The sequence below is a fragment of the Parus major genome, chromosome 1 (assembly GCF_001522545.3).
Source record: "Parus major isolate Abel chromosome 1, Parus_major1.1, whole genome shotgun sequence".
Lineage (NCBI taxonomy): Eukaryota > Metazoa > Chordata > Aves > Passeriformes > Paridae > Parus > Parus major.
The window spans coordinates 80,388,181-80,410,762 of NC_031768.1; the positions used below are offsets into that span (position 1 = coordinate 80,388,181).

Below are 22,582 nucleotides of genomic sequence, written 5' to 3' on the forward strand. Positions count from 1 at the left end.
AAAAGAAGATTTCAGAAGATTTCTTAGTGAAAGTATCCTGAAACAAAGACTTCTTTCTGATAATAACAAAGACAGCTGAGGTAAAAGAAGACATGTAAGGTTATCTCATCAAATTTCATTATTCCATATTTAAGGGAATGCTGTCACAAATATTCCTGAAATCTTTGAGTAAATTGTTATATCACAATTTCCAGGGATTTCAGAGATTTTAGTAATTTCTCTGAATCCAAGGCAGAAACAAAAGGATTTCATTTTTATTTTGTTTCCTTTAAAGCAGCCACAACAGCCCAGCAGTACCCAGCACCACAACTCCCTGCACTCACCTTTGCAGGAACAAAGGACTCTCTGGGGAAGTCCAAGAACTCCTTATATTCCACCAGCCAACAACAGCTGTTCATTCAGAGTATAAGCAGAAGCCTATAATCTTACCATTTACAATAGGCTTATTAAAAATTTGGAAAAAAAGAGGGAGTTTTGTTGTTGCTGTTGATATTTCTTTTTAAGAACTTGCCTGCCTTGCTACCTTCTGGCACTGTTACTAGTAATATTACATTACTTTTTAACATCAGCTGGTAGAGAGAGAAATTCTTTGAGCTTTCAAATCACTCACATGTACACATCACTTCCTACTTTGCAAATGGTATTTCTAGCCTAGAGCCATCTCTTCTTTTTGGAACCCGTAAGAAAATATTTTATGTTTCCTCCATGTGCTCTCACTGTCATTAGGGACTAAAATTATTCCTTAGCTGGACCAGTTTCCTTTTCATACTATCCAAGTTCAGGTGGTGGTTAAATAGAAACAGCTTTGTCAACACAAAATCCCTAAAGGTAAAGAAATAAAATATATACAAAACATGAAAAAAGACGAACTCAGAAACAGAAGATCCTCAAACATGCCCAATTTAAAGGAATTTTTTTAGAAAGCAAAAGCAAAAGGGGGTTGGGAACAGGAGCGTACTCAGAGATTCAAATCTGAAGCTAAAGATAAACCAAACTTTGTGCAACATCATTGCAGGCTGCTCACAAATCACTAGCCTCTAAATTAAACACAGGAAACACTATGTAACCTCCCCCCATATTTTTCATTATTTGCACTACCATCGCTATCTGCAAGGTATGGTTGACTTCACATGAACCTTAATGTTCATGGACTGCAGAGAATCATTACAGAAGAGAAAACTAGGGAGACAAAAGCAGAGTGGAGTCGAGCAGGCAGCACATGCCCCAGAACAGTCAAAATTCAGACAAATAGATCAGGTTACACAAACTCAAGCAAGTACACACGAGTGTAAAAAAGTAACTGATAATTTCAGTTATCAAATTACAGAAAAAAAGAAAACCCTTATAGAAATGCAATACCAACATAGACATAATTTTAATCTGGACAATATTTAATAGATTAATACTTAAGAGATTACTAATGTTATAGTAGTATAGATATAGATATATAGATATAGATATTTGGTTGAAAGTTCGAAAATAAATATAATAGTTCTGGTGAACAAAAATGAACTGTTGTGCTCACATTAGTATTTTTAAAGAAGCATCTTGCAAATAATAATTTGAACGTATTTTATTCATGGAATCAAAATGATGCTATCACATAGTAACAGTGAGTGGTTTGTATCTTCAAGATATTTTCTCCTGTCATTCTTGACATGCAGCCATATGCTCTATCAGGTTTCTGGCTTTTTTTCCTGAATGTCAGAACACCATTTCTTAGAGCAAAGTGCTATTTTCAGACCAAACACTGTAATTTTCCATTCCAGCTGTAGTAATAGCAAAGCTTCCAAGTGGGAGACTATTTCAAGTGGGAGTCTGGAGCACCAGGTGAGCTCAGAACACACCCAAGGCTGTCCTCTTGCACAACTTACTGCATTTGCTGCACTCATTGATGCTGTTTTGGTCTTGTGTAATTCAGCTGCTTCTGTTACAAGGATAACAGAGCTTGGACAAAAGTCTGTTCATTATGAGACCAGTTCATGAAGACTCAGTAAAATACATCAACTATTCTGATTCACAGAGTAATCTGTTTTTTCTCCCATTATGTAAGTTTACTTCCCCAAGCTACTCACACAGGAGTAGGTTTGTTGGGGTGTTTTTAGCTAGGAATATTCCCTCCTCACTTTTCTGTGCCCTATCTCCTTATGACTTGCCATAAATCAAATGCTGTTGCAGAATTATGTAATTGCAGAATTATGCTATTCAGCCTCTGGAAAAAGTGAAACTGACAATCTGCATATTTCCTCATTCCTTGAGAAATAACCAAGCCGAGCAGTATACAACCAGAAGTTTTTTATTAAATGAGATGAATCACTCAGTAGTGGGATAACACAGTATAACAGATTAACAGTATAGCTCTTATAACATATAAAACATTGAAGGGGGCAACAGCAAAAGCTTGACTGGTAGGCAGAAAAGGAGTTTAATTTTTGTGGAAATTATAAAAGACAATCATTTTAGTAGGCAGTTTGGTCTTTGTATAAATCAGCTACTCCCTTGCCCATGAGTGACATGAAAGATGTGTTTCTTGAAGCAAGGGGAAATAGGAAATAACAGTGTAGACATTGATGGAGACAATATGGAAAAGTTCAGCATGTTGAGTTATTTTAAGTTTAGAAAAAATGCCAGGAACCCAGGAAAGAAAAAATATTACATGAGGGAGGGAATTTTACTTTAAGTTTTTAAAATATGTTGGGAAGAAAGTTATAACCTAACTTTATGAGGAAATATTGCAGCCAGTAAAGCTGATTTAAACCCTCTAAACTGCAGCCAGGATGATGACTGAGGAATTTAAAAAAATACCCATGAAAAGCAAGGGAAATGTCTTATTGGCTTATCTACAATTAAGTAAAAGACAGGTTACCTGAGGAAGAATAATTCCCTAGTACAACTCACAAAAAAAATGAAACAAAATGGAAGGAACAGTTTTACCACTGGCCAATCATCAATGGAACTAGTCAATTTTGGGTGAGTGATCAGTCTATTCACTGACACTTAGGAATAATTAAAGCTGTCATGACAAGGAAGAGGAATAAATTAGTACACCATTAAGAATCCTTTTCAACCCTAATTATAAGCTGCCTTTTCTAAAAAAACAAAACCAAAAAACCAATAACAAAAAACATATTAGGTAGGGGGCTTCTGTTGCTGCCTTTGTGTTCAAGAGCTTTACTTAAAACTGCAAAAGCAAGAAACTAAAGTGAGCCTTGTACGGGGTCTTAAGCCTGGTACCCCTGTACAAATATCACAACATCAAAGCAATTCTCAGATTGCTTCCAGAACTTCTGGCAGTGTTTCATACTACTCCTAGAACACCTACTTCACTACTGGGGCAATGAAATGCTTCTTCAAACATTGACCAATACTGTACTTATTACCAAGGGTGAAGCACACATAAAAATATTGTTTAGGGGGGAAAATCCCAGACCCTTATTACCATTTAGCTACTTAAAGCAAAAAATTAAATTCATGACACATACACATCATATTAAAACTGAATGATGGCTTAATACTAGCAGATTTAATGCAAGAAGCCTCTATGAATCTGACCTGAGGTCTCTATGCTTTTGAGCAGAAGCAAATCCAAGACAGAAAATTAAACAACAGAAAAATTAAGCAACTCAAAAAATAAATACTTGAGAATTAAATTCTGTTATCTTCTGGTTTCTCTCGAAAATGTGTCTTCCATTGGAAAGCTTTGATATAAAAATTAGGAACTTTCTCAGGTCTTACCTATAATAAGTATTGAATCTCTAGCAAAGAGCTTTTGCTTCCAATTAAAAAACAAATGTTCACACCTGAAAGGTTTTGATTAATAATAAGACAGCCTTTCACAGCTGGATAAACATTCCTGTATATTCTGAAAGGGTATAACTTTGCAAAATCTACAGACATTAAAGAAAAAAATAGTTACATTAAAAAAATCTTTTAAAGTATTTTCTCTCCCCCAAGTACAGCACCATTTTTATCTGCTTGTTAGGTCACCTGAGCTGAAACTACTTTAGAATCATGTAACACATGACAAATCAGGCCTTATCTTCAAAGGTGGTGGTGGGAAAACCCAAAGGAATTTCAAACTCCTGAGATACCAACAAAGCATTTAATTATTAAGTGATTTACTACAGTATTTTGATACTATAATCTCCCTACGATACAGGAATGGGTCAAAGAAAAATTGAAGCAACCCTGGTTCATTACTATATCTTCAAATGTTTAATGTGTATATTTTCAAATGTTTAATAAAATGCCAGATAAGAACATCAGAAACAGAAACACGATTCTTTCTTTTTTAGAGATCTTGCATAAAATTCCATAAGATACCCTGAGGGAATTAGAGGAGACAAATCTGAACACTCATCTATACTGGGAAAATGACTGAATGAGGTATTTCAGCAATAAAAGCAGCTTTGTCTAAGTTTAGCTTTCCTAAAATCCCTTCTTAGGGAAACTTTCACATACAGCGCTGTGGGACTGAAGACATCTTAATAGCAGGCAGCACAGAAATTAAGCTGTAACTCATAGACAACCTTTCCCACAGTCTTCTGATCAGATGGTGAGACCAAAGAGTCTCCCCTTCAACAGGCTGTCCCAGTTCTCCCAGTACCACTCCAGCAACACTGGTACTCTCTAACCACATTGCTCTGCCAAAGCTTTCACTTTGGGGATGAAGCTGTAGAAGCAGAAATCTGCTCCAGAAAGGCTCTTTCTACTTACTACAAGAAAAAAACTTTGTCTTGATAGCACCTTAAAAAAAAAACAACTGTTAAACACTGGAAAGGGGAAGGGAAAAAAAAATGGGGAAGGGTAAAGATGCAAAGAGGTAACTTCCAAATGCACAAACTGTTCTTTCTGCTTCAGACATAAGTATAGCATTTGAAATGCTAAACAGGTGTCACTTTTCACTCAAGAATTAGTAATGTAACCTCAAATTCTAGTTTTTTTGGCATAAAAATGCCTTGAGGTAAGGGACCAAGGGAGGAACCTTTTCTTAGCCAGCTATTTGTCACCATATCCATTGCTGAGCAGCACTTTTATAGCTTTAAAATCATGTACTGATATTTTAATATACACCAAAATATTTATTAGTCAATAGACTCAAATGTCTTTATTTCTGTCTTTTGTATGCAAAGTTCCACTACCTAGAACAATATTTCCCATATTACTGACACATTAAAATAACCAAAATATTTTGTGCATCTCAATGCCAAACACTATTTGTAGAAACTGCATACACTGGAACTGAAATAATTTATATTGGGAGTACAAAAAAAATATTTGTTTAAGCCAGTTTCACAAGTACAGCTCACTGCTGGAAGAACATGCTTTGGAAAATAAGTTTCTCCCACAGAAATTATTTCTTGATACCTACCACCTCTGCTCGAACACATTGGTCACCAGCTGTTGCTTTTAAATGGCTCTCTGTTATTTAAGACAAAACAAAAGAATGAACTCAAGGATCTCTCTGGTGGCTACCAAGAACATAGAAAGATATATTATTCAATATTTTCTTTAAATGTCATCACTACTATTCAGATGAAGTGAAGGGCACTTTCTTTAAGTCTGATGAACAGCTCCAGGGTCAGATCTGATTACATAAAAGTTCTGAGTTTCAGCAACTTAAAAGAGCTTTCTTTCTTTAAAAAAAAAAAAACCCTCACATTTTATCAAACATATGTGAACACTTCCAAATGTCAGGAATTCCAAGCAGTTTCCTTCTAACTGGAAAATTGTACCCACTCCTGGTCTCTTCGCACAGTCATTTCAAAGTAAAACCGAGTTCAAGGACACACAGATGACACAGGGAAATTTATTTGTCTACATTTTTGTCCTGAATTTACACAAAGTCCGATGAGCTGTACTGAACACCATAGAGAACATTTTGTACAAAATAATCTTACTGAAAAGAAATATTTCCACATCTGCCTCTGTTCAGTTCCATCCTGCACAGACAGCAAAATGACACAGAGCAAATTCAGAGAAGTAAATTGTAAATAAATGTTGAACTCTTCTTACAAACAAGTTAACAGAGATTTAAAATCCAACATGTAAGGGAGTCAAAGCACCTGCCAGAAAGGAGCTTTGTAAAGACAGCAGTGCATCTCCCCCTTTGCTATAAACATTTCAGCAATGATCAAAAGGAAGCAAGGCTGTTACTGTTGGCCCAATAGAAGATTTTCTTCTAATTAAGAGTGAAGTTTAACTTCCAAACTTCAGTAAAATTCTGGAGGCAGACAAAGATTACAATTTATCCTATATCCCAACAATATTATTAGTCCTAAATTTTTAGCATGAAGTTCCCAGGGCAGCCTGAGCATCACCTTACATCACTGATGTAAGGATGGATGAAAAGAACAGAGGTTGCCAAGTCACTGGGACACAGCTCCACCAGAACCTAAAACTGCAAGAGACCGCATGAGTTCTCAAGACCATCTTTCACTGCAGGTAAGCCCATTAGTCAGTTTGTGATAGGAACTAAGTACATCTACTGCAGGACCTATTGCAAAATAAGCAGTGGCATTCTGCCCATAAAAAGAAGAGAGCAAAAGCCTACTTTTAACATGTACTTGTAGGACTCCCAATCAGTCACTTACCTATCCCAAGCCTCTCAAGGAGATGTTAATACTAAACTTCTTCCCAGCCTCTTCCCGAGTTTATTGAGGTAGTCAACTGTTCAAGGCAATATCCCTTACTAAGTTCATGTAGTTCCTGATACACATTGCTGGTGCAACTGTAATTCAGGTCTCTGGTCCATCTCTCATTACTTTATCACATGATAGATTTATTTTGTGAAAGACCCCGTGCTTCCTTCATGAAAGGAGGTAAACTGAGATTGCAAAGTGCAGATGGGAAACCTCACCCTCATCTCCTCAGAAAATGTCAGCCTGAGCAGGTCAAATTAAAAAAAATATGGGACCTATGTAATACAATGTAATAAATATAAGCCAAGGTTTGTAACTATTCCAGGGATTCTGAATATAAGACTAAAACAGTGTTGATTCCAATGAGTTTTTCAGTGCTCTGACCTAATATTAAAAAAAGGAAAAAAAACAACTTCACGTACATGTTTAAATTATTATTTCCTGTCTATCAAAAAGCTTAAGTCACATGTTTGGTCAAATACTGTTGAAATCAAGGGGACCTATACACACTCTTAAACTCACTCCCTACTGAGTAAAGCACTAGAGCATGTGCTAAACATGCCCTTGGGAATTAGTGTCTCATGCTGCACACTCTGGCAAATATTTAGGCACATGTTTAGTTTTGTTACCATGAATATTTCCATTGATAAACATGTTCATAGCTGTTAACAGGAAAAAGACCTGGAGTACTACTAAGGAGGAAATTTATCAAACCAAATACAACTTCAATATTGCTTCTTTTTGTAAATTACAATCCCAGAGGTGAATGAGAAATTTCTCTATATGAAGAGGTAAGAATAAGGGAGTCAAAACTGTTAAGGTGAAAAATATACCACAGATGTAAAGCAAGTTACTGCCACAGTTGGCTAACAGAAAAGTAAATTTTCTTTGCTCAGCTTCCACATCTTTTCCATACTCACAGTTCTTTCAAAGGGCACGTAAATCCAAAACAGCATAGTATTTGCATTTTTAATCCCACATAATTAATGAGCACCTTTTCCTCTTACTTCAATCAGAACCCCCATATAGGAAAATATAAGCCAATTGATGCCATATGTCCTTCTGAATTGTTATTCCAGATGTATTCCTTGTATTCCTTGGAGTCACAGAATTAAAGTTCCTGTTTCCTTGAAAAATAACACATTCCTAAAAACTCAAATGAAACAATTTAAAGTATGACGTAGTTTATTAATATGATTCATTTTTTTGGTAATGTTCATTTCCTTCTGCATTTTTTCCTGTAATCTAAGTAAAAAATAAAGGAACAATTTACCTATAACATATTGAATTAGCAAGAAGAACAAATGCATTTGGCTTTAGCTTTTAGCTGGCCATAATGGCTAACTAACACTTAAGCATTTGAGAACTAATGTTTAAGTTTTCATTTCCATCAGCACAGAATAACTTCACCCATAGTCTGAAGAAGTGTGATTTGATCAGAATGCTTGCTTTTAAAACACTGCAATGTTTCATTATCTTTTTATTTAGCCTTGTAATAAGAAAAGAAATAAAAATGCATTATTTTTGTGGGAATATTTGCTTAACTGAAGGTTAACTGTGCTCTAAGTACTGCAAACAGAAAATCAGAAGTGGGGAAGGGAGTTGCAGCAATAGCTTTCCCACACTGCCCTGCCAACAACCTCAACCTTGTTGGGCCATTTTCTCTAAGGGCTAGAAGTAATTAAGTTTCATTGCTAAATCGGTCTTGAGGCTGTCTTGAGCAGAAAAATCACTTATGCTTAATTGCATGCAGTGATGTGGTGCACAGTCCATTAGGCAGACTGCAGATACCAGTTTACTTCTTGCAGCTCTGCAGGATACTTATAAATGAAAGGTCATTATTTTATCCAAGCAGTCACTTGAATAATACGTAATAATTTTTTCCTACAGAAAACAGTGGTACTTCAAAAAAGGTTTATATTTGAATTTTTGCTACATAGTTCTACTAAATATTATTTTGAGGGCTGTTTGGTTTAAGAGCTTAAGTTTCTGAATCTTAGAAACAATAAAACTGAATATTCATTCTACCATACTAAATATCTATTTAACAATTATAATTTTACCAATTACAGTAGAATTATTTAAAAAACAGAGTATTTAAAAGAACAAAACTGCCCATCATTTTTGATACAGGAAGATAAATATGTAACATAAATAATATGTATAGTCACACACGTCTGCACATGCACATGGCCAGAGGAATGTTCTCCATGACCAAGAAACTCTACAGACTGTTTGCTAATCAGAACCACATATTTTTCACCTGATTCTATCAACAAAAAATTAGTTTCCATAAAACTGTAGCTGCCAGGAACAGATTGGTTTTATGGTTCAGAGTGGGAGAACTGTTCCAGCAGTTCATGCACCCTATCACTCCTGCTGCTGGCAGATAAGATCTTCACCTATTGCAATCACCTTGCACTGAGATATCAGTCAAGAAAGACAATATTATCCTTCCTAAGTGATTAAATATTGTAAAAATATTACAATACATTATTACAACAATCAGTGCAGACTTAATACAGAACTTTAGCAATGTTAATTTCCATTAACATCCACTATTCCTGATTCTTAAGTACCCACTCCTGAGCAGTGAACCACTTGATTTTGCCAGTAACAACTTCCCAAACATTCATAAAGGTACCTAAATATCTCAGGCTAGATTGCTGTCCTGTCATTATGCTATTATTCAGGTACAGGATTGGCCTCATAGGGCAAATGCATAGAAGTTCTTTAAAAGAAGGAAGAACATCTAAGATTTTGAAGTCTGAAATAATTTCAGATCACTGGAGTATAGAACCAGTTTTACAATATCCAAAAAAGCCAGCTGTGCTTACCCAGCAAAGATCACAACTTGTAACATGACAGAAATGCTCCAGAGTCTCTTCTCCCTGCCACCAAATAATGTCACACCAGAAATAATACACAGTGGTTTTGGTTCCCAAACCTAGTAGTTAGCCTGCCTATCAACAGTATTTTCTCTATACCTTCACATTTTGGAAAGAAAAATGAAACCCTCACCCTTTATAACCTGGAACTGCTTACCCTAGGTACTGTCATTTGACTTTTCTACAGCTTAAGAGAAACTTATGTAAATTTTAACTTTTATAATACTAATCAAGTATATGCCCAATAAAAGTAGGATTGTTCTAATTTTGTATCTACAGAAAAATGTTTGAAAATTTAGTTCTTTAAACATAGAGTAGCACACAGAATCACAATACGATTGTTTAGGTTGGATGGAATGGAAAAAGCTTTCTCACTGACTACAGGCGCATTCATCTTTTTTTCAGAAACCCAAAAAAAGACATTTCAAACTGGCATTCTGATTTATGCAATCTGTTAACATACAGGACAATTACAAGTTACCAAAGATGACTATTATTTCTTGTTTGTGTGTGTTCAACAATATTTTAGTAAGTCTAACCTGGACTATGGACAAGAAGCACAAAATAACTTGAATTGAATGAGAACACTGTTTTCCAAAATCACTGAATGTAAGTAACATTTACACTAAAATTAAGACACTCCTCTCCTTCAAAGTGACTGTTCAGCCTGGAAACAAAGGTTGCATGGAGACCTCATAGCAAACATTCAGCATCTGAAGGGAGTGTACAGGAAAGCCAAGAGAGTTTTCTTCATCAGGTCCTGTAGTGATAGGACAAGGGGGAATGACTTCAGACCGAGAGTACATTTGCATTATTTGTTAGAAAGAAATTCTTTACTGTGAGGTTGGTGAGGCCCTGGCACAGGTTGCCCAGAGAAGCTGTGGATGCCCCATCCCTGGGACTGTTCAAGGCCAGGCTGGATGCAGCTTGGAGTAACATGGTCTGGTGGAAGGTGTCTCTGTCCATAACGGCAGGGAGATGGAACTAGATGTTCCTCAAGGTTCCTTCCAACCCAAACCATTCTGTGATTCTGTGACAGTACATTCAGCAGTGATTTAGCTGACACACATATATTTACACTGCAAAGTGTCAGTGAAAATGGCACTCAGATGCTAGCAAAACTATTCTGCCAACAACTTAAATCAAACAACTTGTACAGAAACTGGGGATTAGTTATGTGTATGTTTTAGTAACACACAGCATTCTTAAATGCCTAGAGGGATGTGAACAAATTCTCAGCTTTATCAGGTTAAGCATCTTCTTACAGTTACCATTTCTTCAACTCTATGAATGAATTAACATACATCAGTATCAACACCACCAAAGTGAGAAATAAGCATTATTCAAGCATCAAGATCCAGCAGCACCAACTTTGCTTTTCCTCATGTACAGGAGTAAAAGTCTCCCTACACATGACCTTTATTCTTGCAGAACAATGGAGTTGCAGGGGGCAATTCTAGGGACAGGTTTTAAGTATAAAGCAAAATGACAGCTTCATTCCAAGGCCATGACATAGAAGACTAAAAAAAAAGTAGATTGGGAGCTAAATATATTTCCTTACATTTAGTTTTGTTGCTATAATTTTTTGTCTTCTTTTACCATGCACTCACTACTTTGCTGATGCAGAAGAGTAATAAATTTGAAATATATAGGCTAAGTACTAAGGAAAAAAAAAACAAAAAAAAAACCAAAAGAGAAGCCTTTAAAATAGGTTATTCCCTCCTTACTTTATTCCTTGCCAATACGTTCTTGGTGAAACACACCTGGCCAGTACCTCTGGGCATAATTTAATTTAGTTTTTAGCTTTGTGTTTCACTTCATTAAGGGAAGTTAAGTCTATTCTAAGGTAAATACATACCATGAGCTTGCACTAAAGAAAATTACAATAACAATAATGCCTAGCAAAATACATGCTAAATGCTTAAAGTACTAAATTCCCTTGTTTCACTCCATGAAAAATAGACAGACTATATTTTCCATACACTTAAAAGAAAAACACAAATCATGAGTTACCTAGACATTATTTAACTTCTGTTTTTAAATTCAAGTCCTTCCAGTTTCCAAATTTGTGTGTTACCTTTCTTCAGTGGTAGCTCTCCATACTCTGAAATATGTAGCCACTCTCCTACATTCAGATATTTCTACCTTAAATTTACACCAAACATGGTTCTACAGTGCATTAATTTTTCACATTCCCTAAAGAATTAATTCCATCACATCACTTTTAAATTATTTACAACAGGTCAATAGTCTATCAAGGCTTGAGATGATTTCTAGTAAGAAACAGACTATTCCTAGGCAAATGGCATATTAAAAGAGCAGGAAAGTTCTTCATATTCAACTATGGTTTTGAGAGAAATTTTCCTTCCTCTCCATGATTAAAAATTAATTAAAAACTCATAGACCACTTAAAATGGATAACCCAGGGCAATCTAGACCCATAGCACCTTCACACAACAGCATACACGGCAAAAACAGCGCTCAAACACTGTACACTGAAACAGCTCAAAGGCAATCTGCTGCCTCCACAGGGTTCAATTCTCAACCTCTCTCTCTCTCTCCAATCAAGATTTAGTTTTCACTGCATTTAATCAGAAGAATTATTTACTTTTGACTTACTTCCAGATAACATAGATAAGGTGTGCCAGCCTTTGGCAATTAAATTACCTTTGAACTGTTACCCATTGTGACCTGCCAGAAGGATTTTCCAGATCCCAGTACTATTTTAAAATACTTCTGACACATATGCCCCAAACCAAAACCTTAAGCCAAAGGACTATAAAACAGTTCTATTCTTGTGGATACGTTTTATCCATTTGCTTATTCTTTACAAGTTATAAAAGACAGACTCCATACTACTTCCAAAATAGATTCCACTAATGAGAAAGGTATAACTAGGTATGCCAATAATTTGAGTTGTTAAGTGATGGTTCAGAACACTCATAGGATACCTTTTTAATTTTATTTTCTTTGAAACACATTTCTTTTGAAAAAGCTAAAAATTATAAAATAATTCAGATCATTTTCTTAGGACAGAGACAAGGGACCTCACTTTAGATGATCAGGCACTCAGACCTGCCTGCAACCAGCTCCTTCCTCTTAATTTTGCAAATACCTTTTGTAAAATAATAAAATAGAAGTAGGTAAATAAGAGAAATTAACACTGAAACGTACTGGCACCTTGCATCTTACATGACATTCAGAAATATGATTTGGGTAAATGAAATTTACACTTTTTTGCAACATACTAGATTTTAAAAATACACGTTTTTCTGTGTGCCAGCAATCCTTAACCAGGACAGGAAAACCCCAGAGGATAAGATCCAAGAGACTAACAATCCTAGAACCCCTTTATAGAGAAAAGAGATTACCATTTAATGAATACTTAGTTTCATGTCATCTTCTCATTACACAACTAAATATGATGAGAGGTGTCATAATATCTGTTTTTCATTGCTCCATTGACAAGTAAAATTAACAAGTTCCTCCTCATGAAAAAAGTAACTACAGTTACTGTTAATAATACAAAAGGTTCGTGTCCATATGACTATAATCCCACAGGCAAGTTTCCAGGAGCCTACACTGCACTCTGCTATGGCATAGTGGACTGAGAAGGAAAAGAGCAAGGAAAACCTGAGCTGGCAATAATGTCAGCTATGTACTCTCCTTCCCAAGGTTCTTTCAGTACATCTGTAGAACAAAAGGTAGTGCTGCACAAAGGAGTGTTTCATATTGCTGTTCCCATTGTTACATATTCACTCATAAAAATATTAAAGAAACATTTTAAAGATCCTTACTGATCCCCTTGCTCAATGTTTAGCTAAATCTGGTACTGCAAATGCATCATTGGTATTAACTATGAACACAAATCCACAGAAATTACTTTTAACAGGTATCTGGGCTAAATTCATAAAACTTTGCACTTCATGTTACTGAATTTTCAGAAAACACACAGAATGGTGAAATCTCTTAAAAATAGACTTAAACAAAAACAAAGACTTGTCTTCTTCCAACACAATCCACTTTCAAGCATGGTATATCATGCATGCCATAGCAATGCATACAGTTCCATGTATTACACTGCAAGGCAGTTAACCATTTTAGGCTAGAAAAACTTAAATTTTTATGCTAACAGCCACAGAGATCATGAGTGGCTGGTATCAGTTGTGGCTCTCTGGGAATCATAACTCTACCATTAGATCTGTTGGCTGTGTCAGCCTATGTATTTCAAGCATTTTTTCCATTTAAGGGTTTGAGCTTCTCAGTTTATCCCCCTGCTGCTTCTCTATGTGGATTCATTTCCCTCATCTACAGGGGACTGAGAATATCAGTCCTGTGAGCTCATTGTCCTAACCAGATCTCTCCTTGTTCAGTATCTCCACAGGATATACACATCCTACGCGACACACTCATTCTGGTACATCACTAGTGCAATGTGAATAAAATTGGTCATTTCCAGTAAAATTTTTGACGTTCTCTCTCTCTCTCTGTGTACAGTCACTGAACTGGTCTTAGCTTGTGCCAAATGTATCCCATTCTGCTGTCAGGCACTCAGCAACTCCTCATAACCTGTTGCTGCCAGCCCTTACTCCCTTTCTTGTACAGCTCTCCCTTGGGGGCTCCAGGAAATGCAGAAACAGAAAGCGTAGTCAGTTCTGAAGCAGGAGACTCCTTGTATTCCTCTTCTCACTCATTTCAGCAAGCAGGCTGTTGCTGCTCTTGTTTTCTCAACCACAGCACTGCTGCTCCAGAACCCACACCCATAGAGACAGCAGACCTGTCTGGAAGAATTAATGGCAGCAGATCTGAGCCCCTTGCATGAAGACCAGAAGCAGAAGAAAGAGCTGAAGATGCTCTCTAGGTGGTGCCAGGTCTGGGCTCCCCCAATGCACAGCTCTCAGCTGTGCCAACCACCAGCTCTCAGCCTTGTGTCATTAATGAAATGCATATTAAGATTTCTGGACAGAAGCACAGCCATGGGATTTGGTGAAATCACACAATTTTTGGATTATTTGGGAACCAGCTAGAAGTGGTAACAGAAAATGAATAAGACTCTACCTCATGCTCTACCCCCACAACAAAATAACTGACAGGAATAGCTAATTAACACAAACAACAACACATTGAATCCTGAGAATGAATTACACTTCTGGATTTGATTCCCTCCCACAAGTGCTACTACACTTAAACCCACCCAGGAGCAAGAGAACTGCTGAGAAGATTCTTCAGGAGCCGCAATGATTAATATTCCACAGTTAAATAATATTTGGCACTATGCACCCAAATTTGATAATTTTTTTTGACAGCATAATTATCTGAACTCTCAAGAGTGATTTTACAAACCAATTGCAAAAGTAGAAAGACCAAACCTATACAACCTCATTTTTCAATTTCTTATAAGATAATAAATGAGAAACATAAAAATCCTATATGCATAAAGGCTTCATTAGGCTAAATAAACGAGAAACCATTGAAAGGAGAAATAAAAGAGACTGTGCCAGGGGACATTCAATATTATAATTTATAAATCCCCTTGAAGACAAATGGATCAAACGGGTAGCTTTTCATGCATCCTGTTCTGTCTGTCGAAGAAATGTTTGGATATTAATTTGTTCAGTGGTACAGACAGAATAATGTCTTTTTTTATTAATTTAAAAAAAAACAGGTATAACTTTTGTCTTCTAACAGTGAACAGTTTTACCCTCTCTCAAATTTTAAATGGCATTACATTTTTAAATTCTGATGTAGAAGTTGAACACTTTTGCTCATTTGGACTGCTGCATTCGTATTTTGAAATTTCCACTTAAAAAGTTTCTCTGTTTTGATTTTCACTGCCAAATTCACACTCATCAACTAGAACACAGTCAACTCCTGTTCATATTCAACTTTTTTTCTGTCTCCCTATCTACTTATGCACTCTGCAAATATTCAGAAATTTCTTGGAAGAGCAAAAAAAAAAATTTTAGTACAACTTGATAATTGCATGTTGCTTCTGGAAAAATTAGTTTCATTTGAATAATGGAATTTCTCATTTTCAGATTAAATAAATTAATTTAATTAAAACTTAATGAAAATATCTCCCTTGAGCAAAAACATTTTCTGCTGCATAAATAATAAAAATACAAGAGGGAAGAAAGGTATTTTCTTGTTTCTCCGACTGCCTTCTTACGCAAAAAAGCCAGTTCTGGACCATTAATACATGTTTTATCTATAAATTATCTAGCTTAGCCTTAACTGCATTACCACTGAGGGCCCAGGAATACCTCAGAAAAAGTACTCCATACACCATCAAGAAGTTGGCTTTCTCGCACTTCATTTCTTGCTAACCATTGTTACATCTTCTCACCGCTTATGCTGCTGCTTCTCCTCTGCTTCTCTCTAGCCTTTGAGGTGGTTTAACTGATAAATGATCAGAAGGAATATCTGAAGAAAAAAGTAAAATTTTTTTCTCCTTTATCAGTGAGGTAAACTGGCTCAACCTCACATGATTCAGAAATTACTAATATCATTCACAACAGACATCATTATGTCTGTAGTTGTCCCAGTATTCTGGATTGCAAACAGTATAGTTAGTTATTCCTTAAAAAAAACCCTATTATTTTATTTTTCCATAATTCACACCCTTCACTGGGAAACTACATAAACCTTTTGGGCAACCTGGTCATTAGAGCAGAAAATTAAATACCCTTCAATGAAAAAAACCCTGTAACCAGAGAATTTGGAAGGGATGCACATATTCAGTAACTAACACTTCTGAAAATGGCATTACATTCTTCTGTAGAAAATAGCAGTACAAAAAATTCATAGAGGACCCATGTATTCAGAAAAGCTAAAACTCCAGACAATGCAGGCCATGATATCTCAGGTAAACCTTCAGACACCGACAAAGAGACAAATTATTTTGTCACAAAAAAGAGATTAAAGCAACCTCATCAGCATAAGGAACATTTTACAGCACAGTTGTGATTCCAGGGTCAGCACAGATCAAAATTCCAGACTGAACGCTGTGCCTCTGTTAAGAACTTTCCACAAACTTATTAGGAATTTGATCAAAATAATATTACCATGAAAAAATACTCAGGTTTCTAACACTGAAAAACCACACACACTGTAGCATCCAGCTGTGGCAATGCCCAGATCATTCCTCATTCCCAATGTCATGACTGACTGTAGTATTTTAGTTTTTAAATTAAATTCAACCTAAGTATAAATGGCACTAACTTAGATTGGAGATATTTAATCATCAACGTTTAAAACCATGTTTACCAGTTATAAAACCATACAAAGAAGGGAAAAAATGTTTACCACAAACAGAAGCATGTATGAACAACATAATATTCAAATACAATTATCCTCTTCAGAATACTTAATGTATTAGTACTTTGTATATCACATGAAGTTACTCTTTCTTGAAAGGAACAAAGGATGAAGGAACCTTTCCACAGCTACCCAATAACAAATATTGACCTCCTGCAAATTTCTTGAGATTTGACAATCTTTAACAGAGAAAATTCAGTCCAAAAACTGGATCCCAGCCCTTGGCAAAGCAGCTGAAAGACTCTCTTGAGCCACTTCTATCATACAGCTAAGAAATGATTGAAGAAAAGAGAAGAATAGAGTATTCTTTGAAAAATATTTCATTTTTGACTGGGCAAAGTCAAAATAAGTTTAAGTTCCTGAATACTGGAATGTAGGTATGCAAGTTATATATAGGCCAGCTCTCTTCACTTACCTGAAGACAGCATCACTTCCAGGAATTTATAAAGTACTATGTTAATAAAGCATTATATTACACATAAATAAGAAACAAAAAAATGCAGATATATTTAGCCTTACTTCTCCATGTCTTAAAGGTGTGATAACTCCTCTTGCAACTGCCATTCGGAACAATGTTTCTGTGGCCTGCATCAACAAACAGACAAATTCATTACTAAAAAACAGACAACACAACTTATGACAATTTGTTTCAACTTTTGTAACTTTTATATTATCTGCTACCTTCTAGCACCTATTATTGTTCCAGTAACTCCTTCAGAACAACTTTAGCAGAGTTTAGGCCAGTGTTTATTGCAAGGTGAGATGTACTGAGGATTTTGGTCAGCCTAAGTAACCATTTAAGTAGTACATGATCCCTCAGGCAACAACACAACTTTTCCAGAAGATTCACTGAGCAGGTCAGAGATGCTCAGCCCCAGACAACTGTCCTCCAGAAGCTGTGAGGTAAAAGTGGGGTACTATGGAAAAAACAGCTATATGGTATTTCACAACTCATGAAACTTATTTTAAAAATTGCTGTTTAATAATACACACTTAAATATACAAATGAATATGAAAAAACAGTATGATGCAGCACTTTTCCTAAAAGCACCTGAGCCCCTCTTAACTCTCAGTAATGAGGGGATTACAAAACACAATAGTGTCATGTGCAAATGGCAGAGAACACAAATTTGGGAAAATTAAACCTTAATTAGGTTGAATACCTTTCTGTGTTAGTTGCCCCATCCTTTCTTTAATCCAGTGAGACAATTGGCACATACTTCTGATACAGATATAGGCTACTGGCTTAATACAGACTGTAATATGTTCTATACCACCTACCTTTCTACAAGATGGTTGGAAAAAGGCATGAAAAAATTGGCAAGTTACATAAATTCACAGATTGGCACATCAGCATACACATGAACAGATTTGTTTTAAAAACTTATTTCCATAGCAAACAGTGAAGGTGGTTTCAATTTCAACTGTAAAAAAACATGGTTTTAATATCTGGTTCTAATTAAAAACATACCCTGACATTTAAGGATCTATGTTAAGGAGTAGTTAGCAAGCTGTGTGAAAAAAACAAAAAACAACAAAACAACCACATTTAGAAAGATTATAAATAAAAGCAGTTTGAAGTAGCTGATCATCTGTCTAAACAGTGATTTTTAAAAAAAAGCATCTCAGTGCTTCCATGATTGCATGACTTGCTGGGTTCCCACTACCACTACCTTAAGACAGCTAAATCTCAATAAATGTGACATCAAAGACATCTCTTGGGATTAATTCCTCAGCCTTCCCTAGAGACAGATTAAGCGGGGTTTAGTCTATCCTAAATACTTTTCTGCAGAAAATAACTTAATAAAAGATGTTTTAATTACCTTATGTTCTCCCTAAACACCTGTAAATGAATGTGTGCACTCCAGAACATTGGGGTGCAAAATCTATTGCTTAATTTACACCCACAAGGATGCAGGACAGTGCTTCACTGTGATTTCCCTTTTGAACCTTTCTTCTCTGAGAGATCAACTGAACCTCATACAACCTTTTGTATTTCACAAAATTGGCTTCTTTCACCAACATTTTTAGGGATGTTTCAACCAAATTGAGCATTCTGCCAATACAGCTAAGCTGCTTTTGCTTCTTTTGAAAACCACTGGTGTGTGTGACTTTCCTTTCACATCTACTAGTAAGAGATTTCTCTTAGTACACTTGCACTCACCTCATTAATGCTAGATGTCACAACCATTCAGAAACAAGGAAAAATCACAGCAATAGCAAACACAACATCACAGACGCCTCCCGGTGGACCACCCTTCACTAAGAAGATTAGCACTAAAAACACAGCTTCCTACACAAACTGCATGGTGGGGATGAGGCCACCTATAGCCATTGACTGACAATGACAAGGCTGGAGAAAGGGCTGTTTGGGGATTTTGGCATGCAAAATCCAAGAGGAAGCTTAAAGAAGTTCATCTTTCAAAACAGTGGCCAGACCAAGCTTACTGTTGGTGCAAGCCTTCAGGTGAAGGAGGTGGACACTGGCAGAAGCAGTTCAGGTCTGCATTCTTTTGACAAAGCAAACTAGGTGTGAACATGCGGAAATTAGTGTAAGGGAATGTCTTACAAGAAAGAAGACCATTATATAACCATTCAGAGGTTTTTTAACACCTTCACAGGGCTATAACATCACACACACTAATGATAAAAGTAATCTGCTATCAAACTTTTGCCAGTCTTAAAACGTAAATTTATCTGTAATACTTCTGTTTTTTCCAAGTTTCACACTGTCTTCAACCCCTATCTTTTTCCCTTCTGCCCTGCAAATGCAGAAACAAACAGAATTGTACTGGAGCATATCCAAGGATGTACAGCAGCCCTGGGAAAGGCTCTGGAGCACAAGTCTTATGAGGGGCAGCTGAAAGAGCTGAGGGTGTTTAGCCTGGGGAAAAGGCAGCTCAGAGGCGACCTTATCCCTCTCTGTAACTGCCTGAAAGGAGTTTTAACCAGGTGAGGGTCAGTCTCTTCTCCCAGGTAACAAACGTCAGGACAAGAAGAAGCGGCTCCGAGCTGCACTATAGGGGAGGGGTTTAGATTGGTTGTTAGGTAAAGTTTCTCCCTGAAAAGGGCTCTAAAGCACTTGGACACAGGCTGCCCAAGGACGACTTTGAGTCACCATCCCTGGAGGTATTTAAAAATGTGTTGATGTGGCAGTTGAGACACGGTTTAGCGGTGGACTTGAGAGTGCTGGGTTAATGGATAGACTCTATGACCTTAAGGAAATTTTTCAAACTAAACAATTCTATGATTCTGTCTGGTCCTGCTCAGGTTCCCTTGAACCAGCTTGTTTGGGCTCATTTTCAGCATCTCAAAGACTGGAGGTCTCAACCTATGTGATTAACCTGTTTCAGCATTTCACAACAATGTTTTAAGTAACAAGCCCACAAAAAAAATGCAATTTAAGGATGACCTGTAAATTCCTTCTGCTTTCCAAAGAAACACAGCCCAATTCCTCAAATTCTCTCTAAGCAGTGGAAATGCTTTGTGCCAGTCAAGTGGAAGGCTATCCTTCAGTTTCTACCTGTGACAAGCCAAGACACAAGGAAACCCAAAAACACAGAACATCCTGCCAGCATTCAAGCTGCACATGTTGGATATAGAAGAATAAGCCTAAGGGTGGAGAAAGTCAAAATATACATGGACTGCATTTTTTTTTTTTTTTTTTTTGAATGTTAGAGACAAACTCCATCATACTTAATACTCCATAAAGAATAGAGGAAAAAAAAAGGCTGCATGAAGAACCACAACAGCAATATAAAAACAGCAAAATTCTTGCACACCTCATATACTTTCTAAAATTCTATTTATGATAGTATCTTGCTGAGAGCAAAAGGATCCCTACAGGACATCAAATCTACTTTGACCAAAAATACAGTGTATTGAACACATCTTGCCTGACATATTCTAGGTATGTAACTTCAAATCTATGGAAGTTACCACTATAATAACAGTCAATATTCATGCTGCAAAAATATTTCCATATAACTTGCTTCAGTACTAAGTCTATTAAAGATATCTGAGTTCAAAGGACTTAATTTTAAATAATGCGCTAAAAGATATTAAGTGTATTGAAATGGCAAGTTTATTTCATTGTATTAAATCTGCTAAAAATATGCAGAGTATTGCTCTGTCACAAATCAAACTAGGCATAACTGTCCATTTAAGAAATTTAAGAAATAATAATACTACCCTCAAAGAAACTGCTGACTAGGAATTTAGTTAATTTTTAACTGTTTTTCACTAAATATTACAATATAAGCAGATATTTTAGAAAGCTGTAAAAACTTGAGATTTATTTGCATTCAATTCACTCTGAATGCCATGGGAGTCAGAGGTTCGTAAGAAAGCAAACCATGTCAACACATGGTTTTAGTGATCTCAGTGTGAAATAAATGTGTTGCCAAGATGATTGTTACTGAATCCTAAAATTGTTGCTCATTATAAAGAATGTGTAGTGTGTTAACATTATACCTGAGGTGAAATGGCAGCCTAACGTATGCTAACACTCTGTAATGCTGTGCAAGCTCTAATGTCATCTCCAGACAAAGATGACCAACTGTTACCACTCCAACAAAGCAGTTGCTTCTGATCAAATTCTTTGCAAGTGGGTTAAAAAACAAAAAAAACCAAGAGAAACCACTTGTATGAACCCGAACTAAAGTGGAGGATAATTGTGCATTATTGATGGAAATGGTAGGAAAAACAGAAAGAGAAACATTGCATTAGATTCCAGATGTCTTGAATTTTCTAGGTATTCACAAAAGTGAAATGGTCTCACATAATACTTCATCAAAATAGTTCCTGTTTTACCAAAGCTAACACTTCAAATGTGAGACTGAAGAGATTGATCACACAAGTTAATGAATTTAGAAATGCACACTTTTTAATCACCTGACAATTTTTGGCACCTACTTCTATATGTGCATTAAAAAACCCAAAACCAAGCAGAAAAAAAAAATCAATTGAATTAAAATTAAAATGGTGCAAATCATTTATAATAAATAAAGATGGAATACCACAAAAGACATTTTTCCACTCTTCTTAGGTTTGCTGATCCTAGATACAATAGCTAGTTGACAGCTCTAGCCTGTAAAATTTGTGCTTCTTTGTGAAAAGCAAATTACATGAAAAAGGGTTTTAACAGTCTATCCGAAATCATTAATAATGATCTTTCAACTTGATTATATATGAACTATTATTATTATATTATATATAATATATAATATTATATTATATATAATATATAATATTATATTATATATGCTATAGCACTTATTAGCCAACCATCACCCAACTTTTGAAAACAAAAAAGAGTGCTAGAAAAAAAAAAAATGTGGTGAGATTCAGAAGCAATAATAACTAGAAAAACAGAAGTTTCTGAGTATTTTTCCTGAACTCTGTCCACAAAAACTCAAATGTAAAGCAACTGTCTGCATTTAAACCTCACTCAAGATGACAGATTTAACTGGGAAGCTTAATTATTGTTACTTTTGATGAAATTACCACAATATCAAAATAGAATGCGTTGCCATTCTATATACTTTACAGATTTATAATATTTTTAAAATGTTAAAATACAACACTGAAGCTGAACTGAAGCTTTTAAAAGAACAGATATGCAAATTTCTATTCTCTGAAAAATCATAAAAAGTTCAATTAATTCCATTGTACAGCTGTGAATTCCATATACCTCCACCTTTTACTTTGTTGAATGACCGCATGTCTCTGTCTTCA

The 22,582-nt window shown here is 35.9% G+C and overlaps 1 protein-coding gene across 1 annotated transcript in view; it reads right to left on the reverse strand.

The window, feature by feature from the left end:
* The window catches only part of TMEM135 (transmembrane protein 135), a 157,830-nt gene that overhangs the window by 71,497 nt on the left and 63,751 nt on the right, over positions 1-22,582 (reverse strand). Inside the window, exon 5 of the mRNA XM_015641214.3 lies at positions 17,366-17,431. Within this exon, the coding sequence (XP_015496700.1) occupies positions 17,366-17,431 (66 nt within the window). The remainder of the gene's footprint in view (positions 1-17,365; positions 17,432-22,582) is intronic.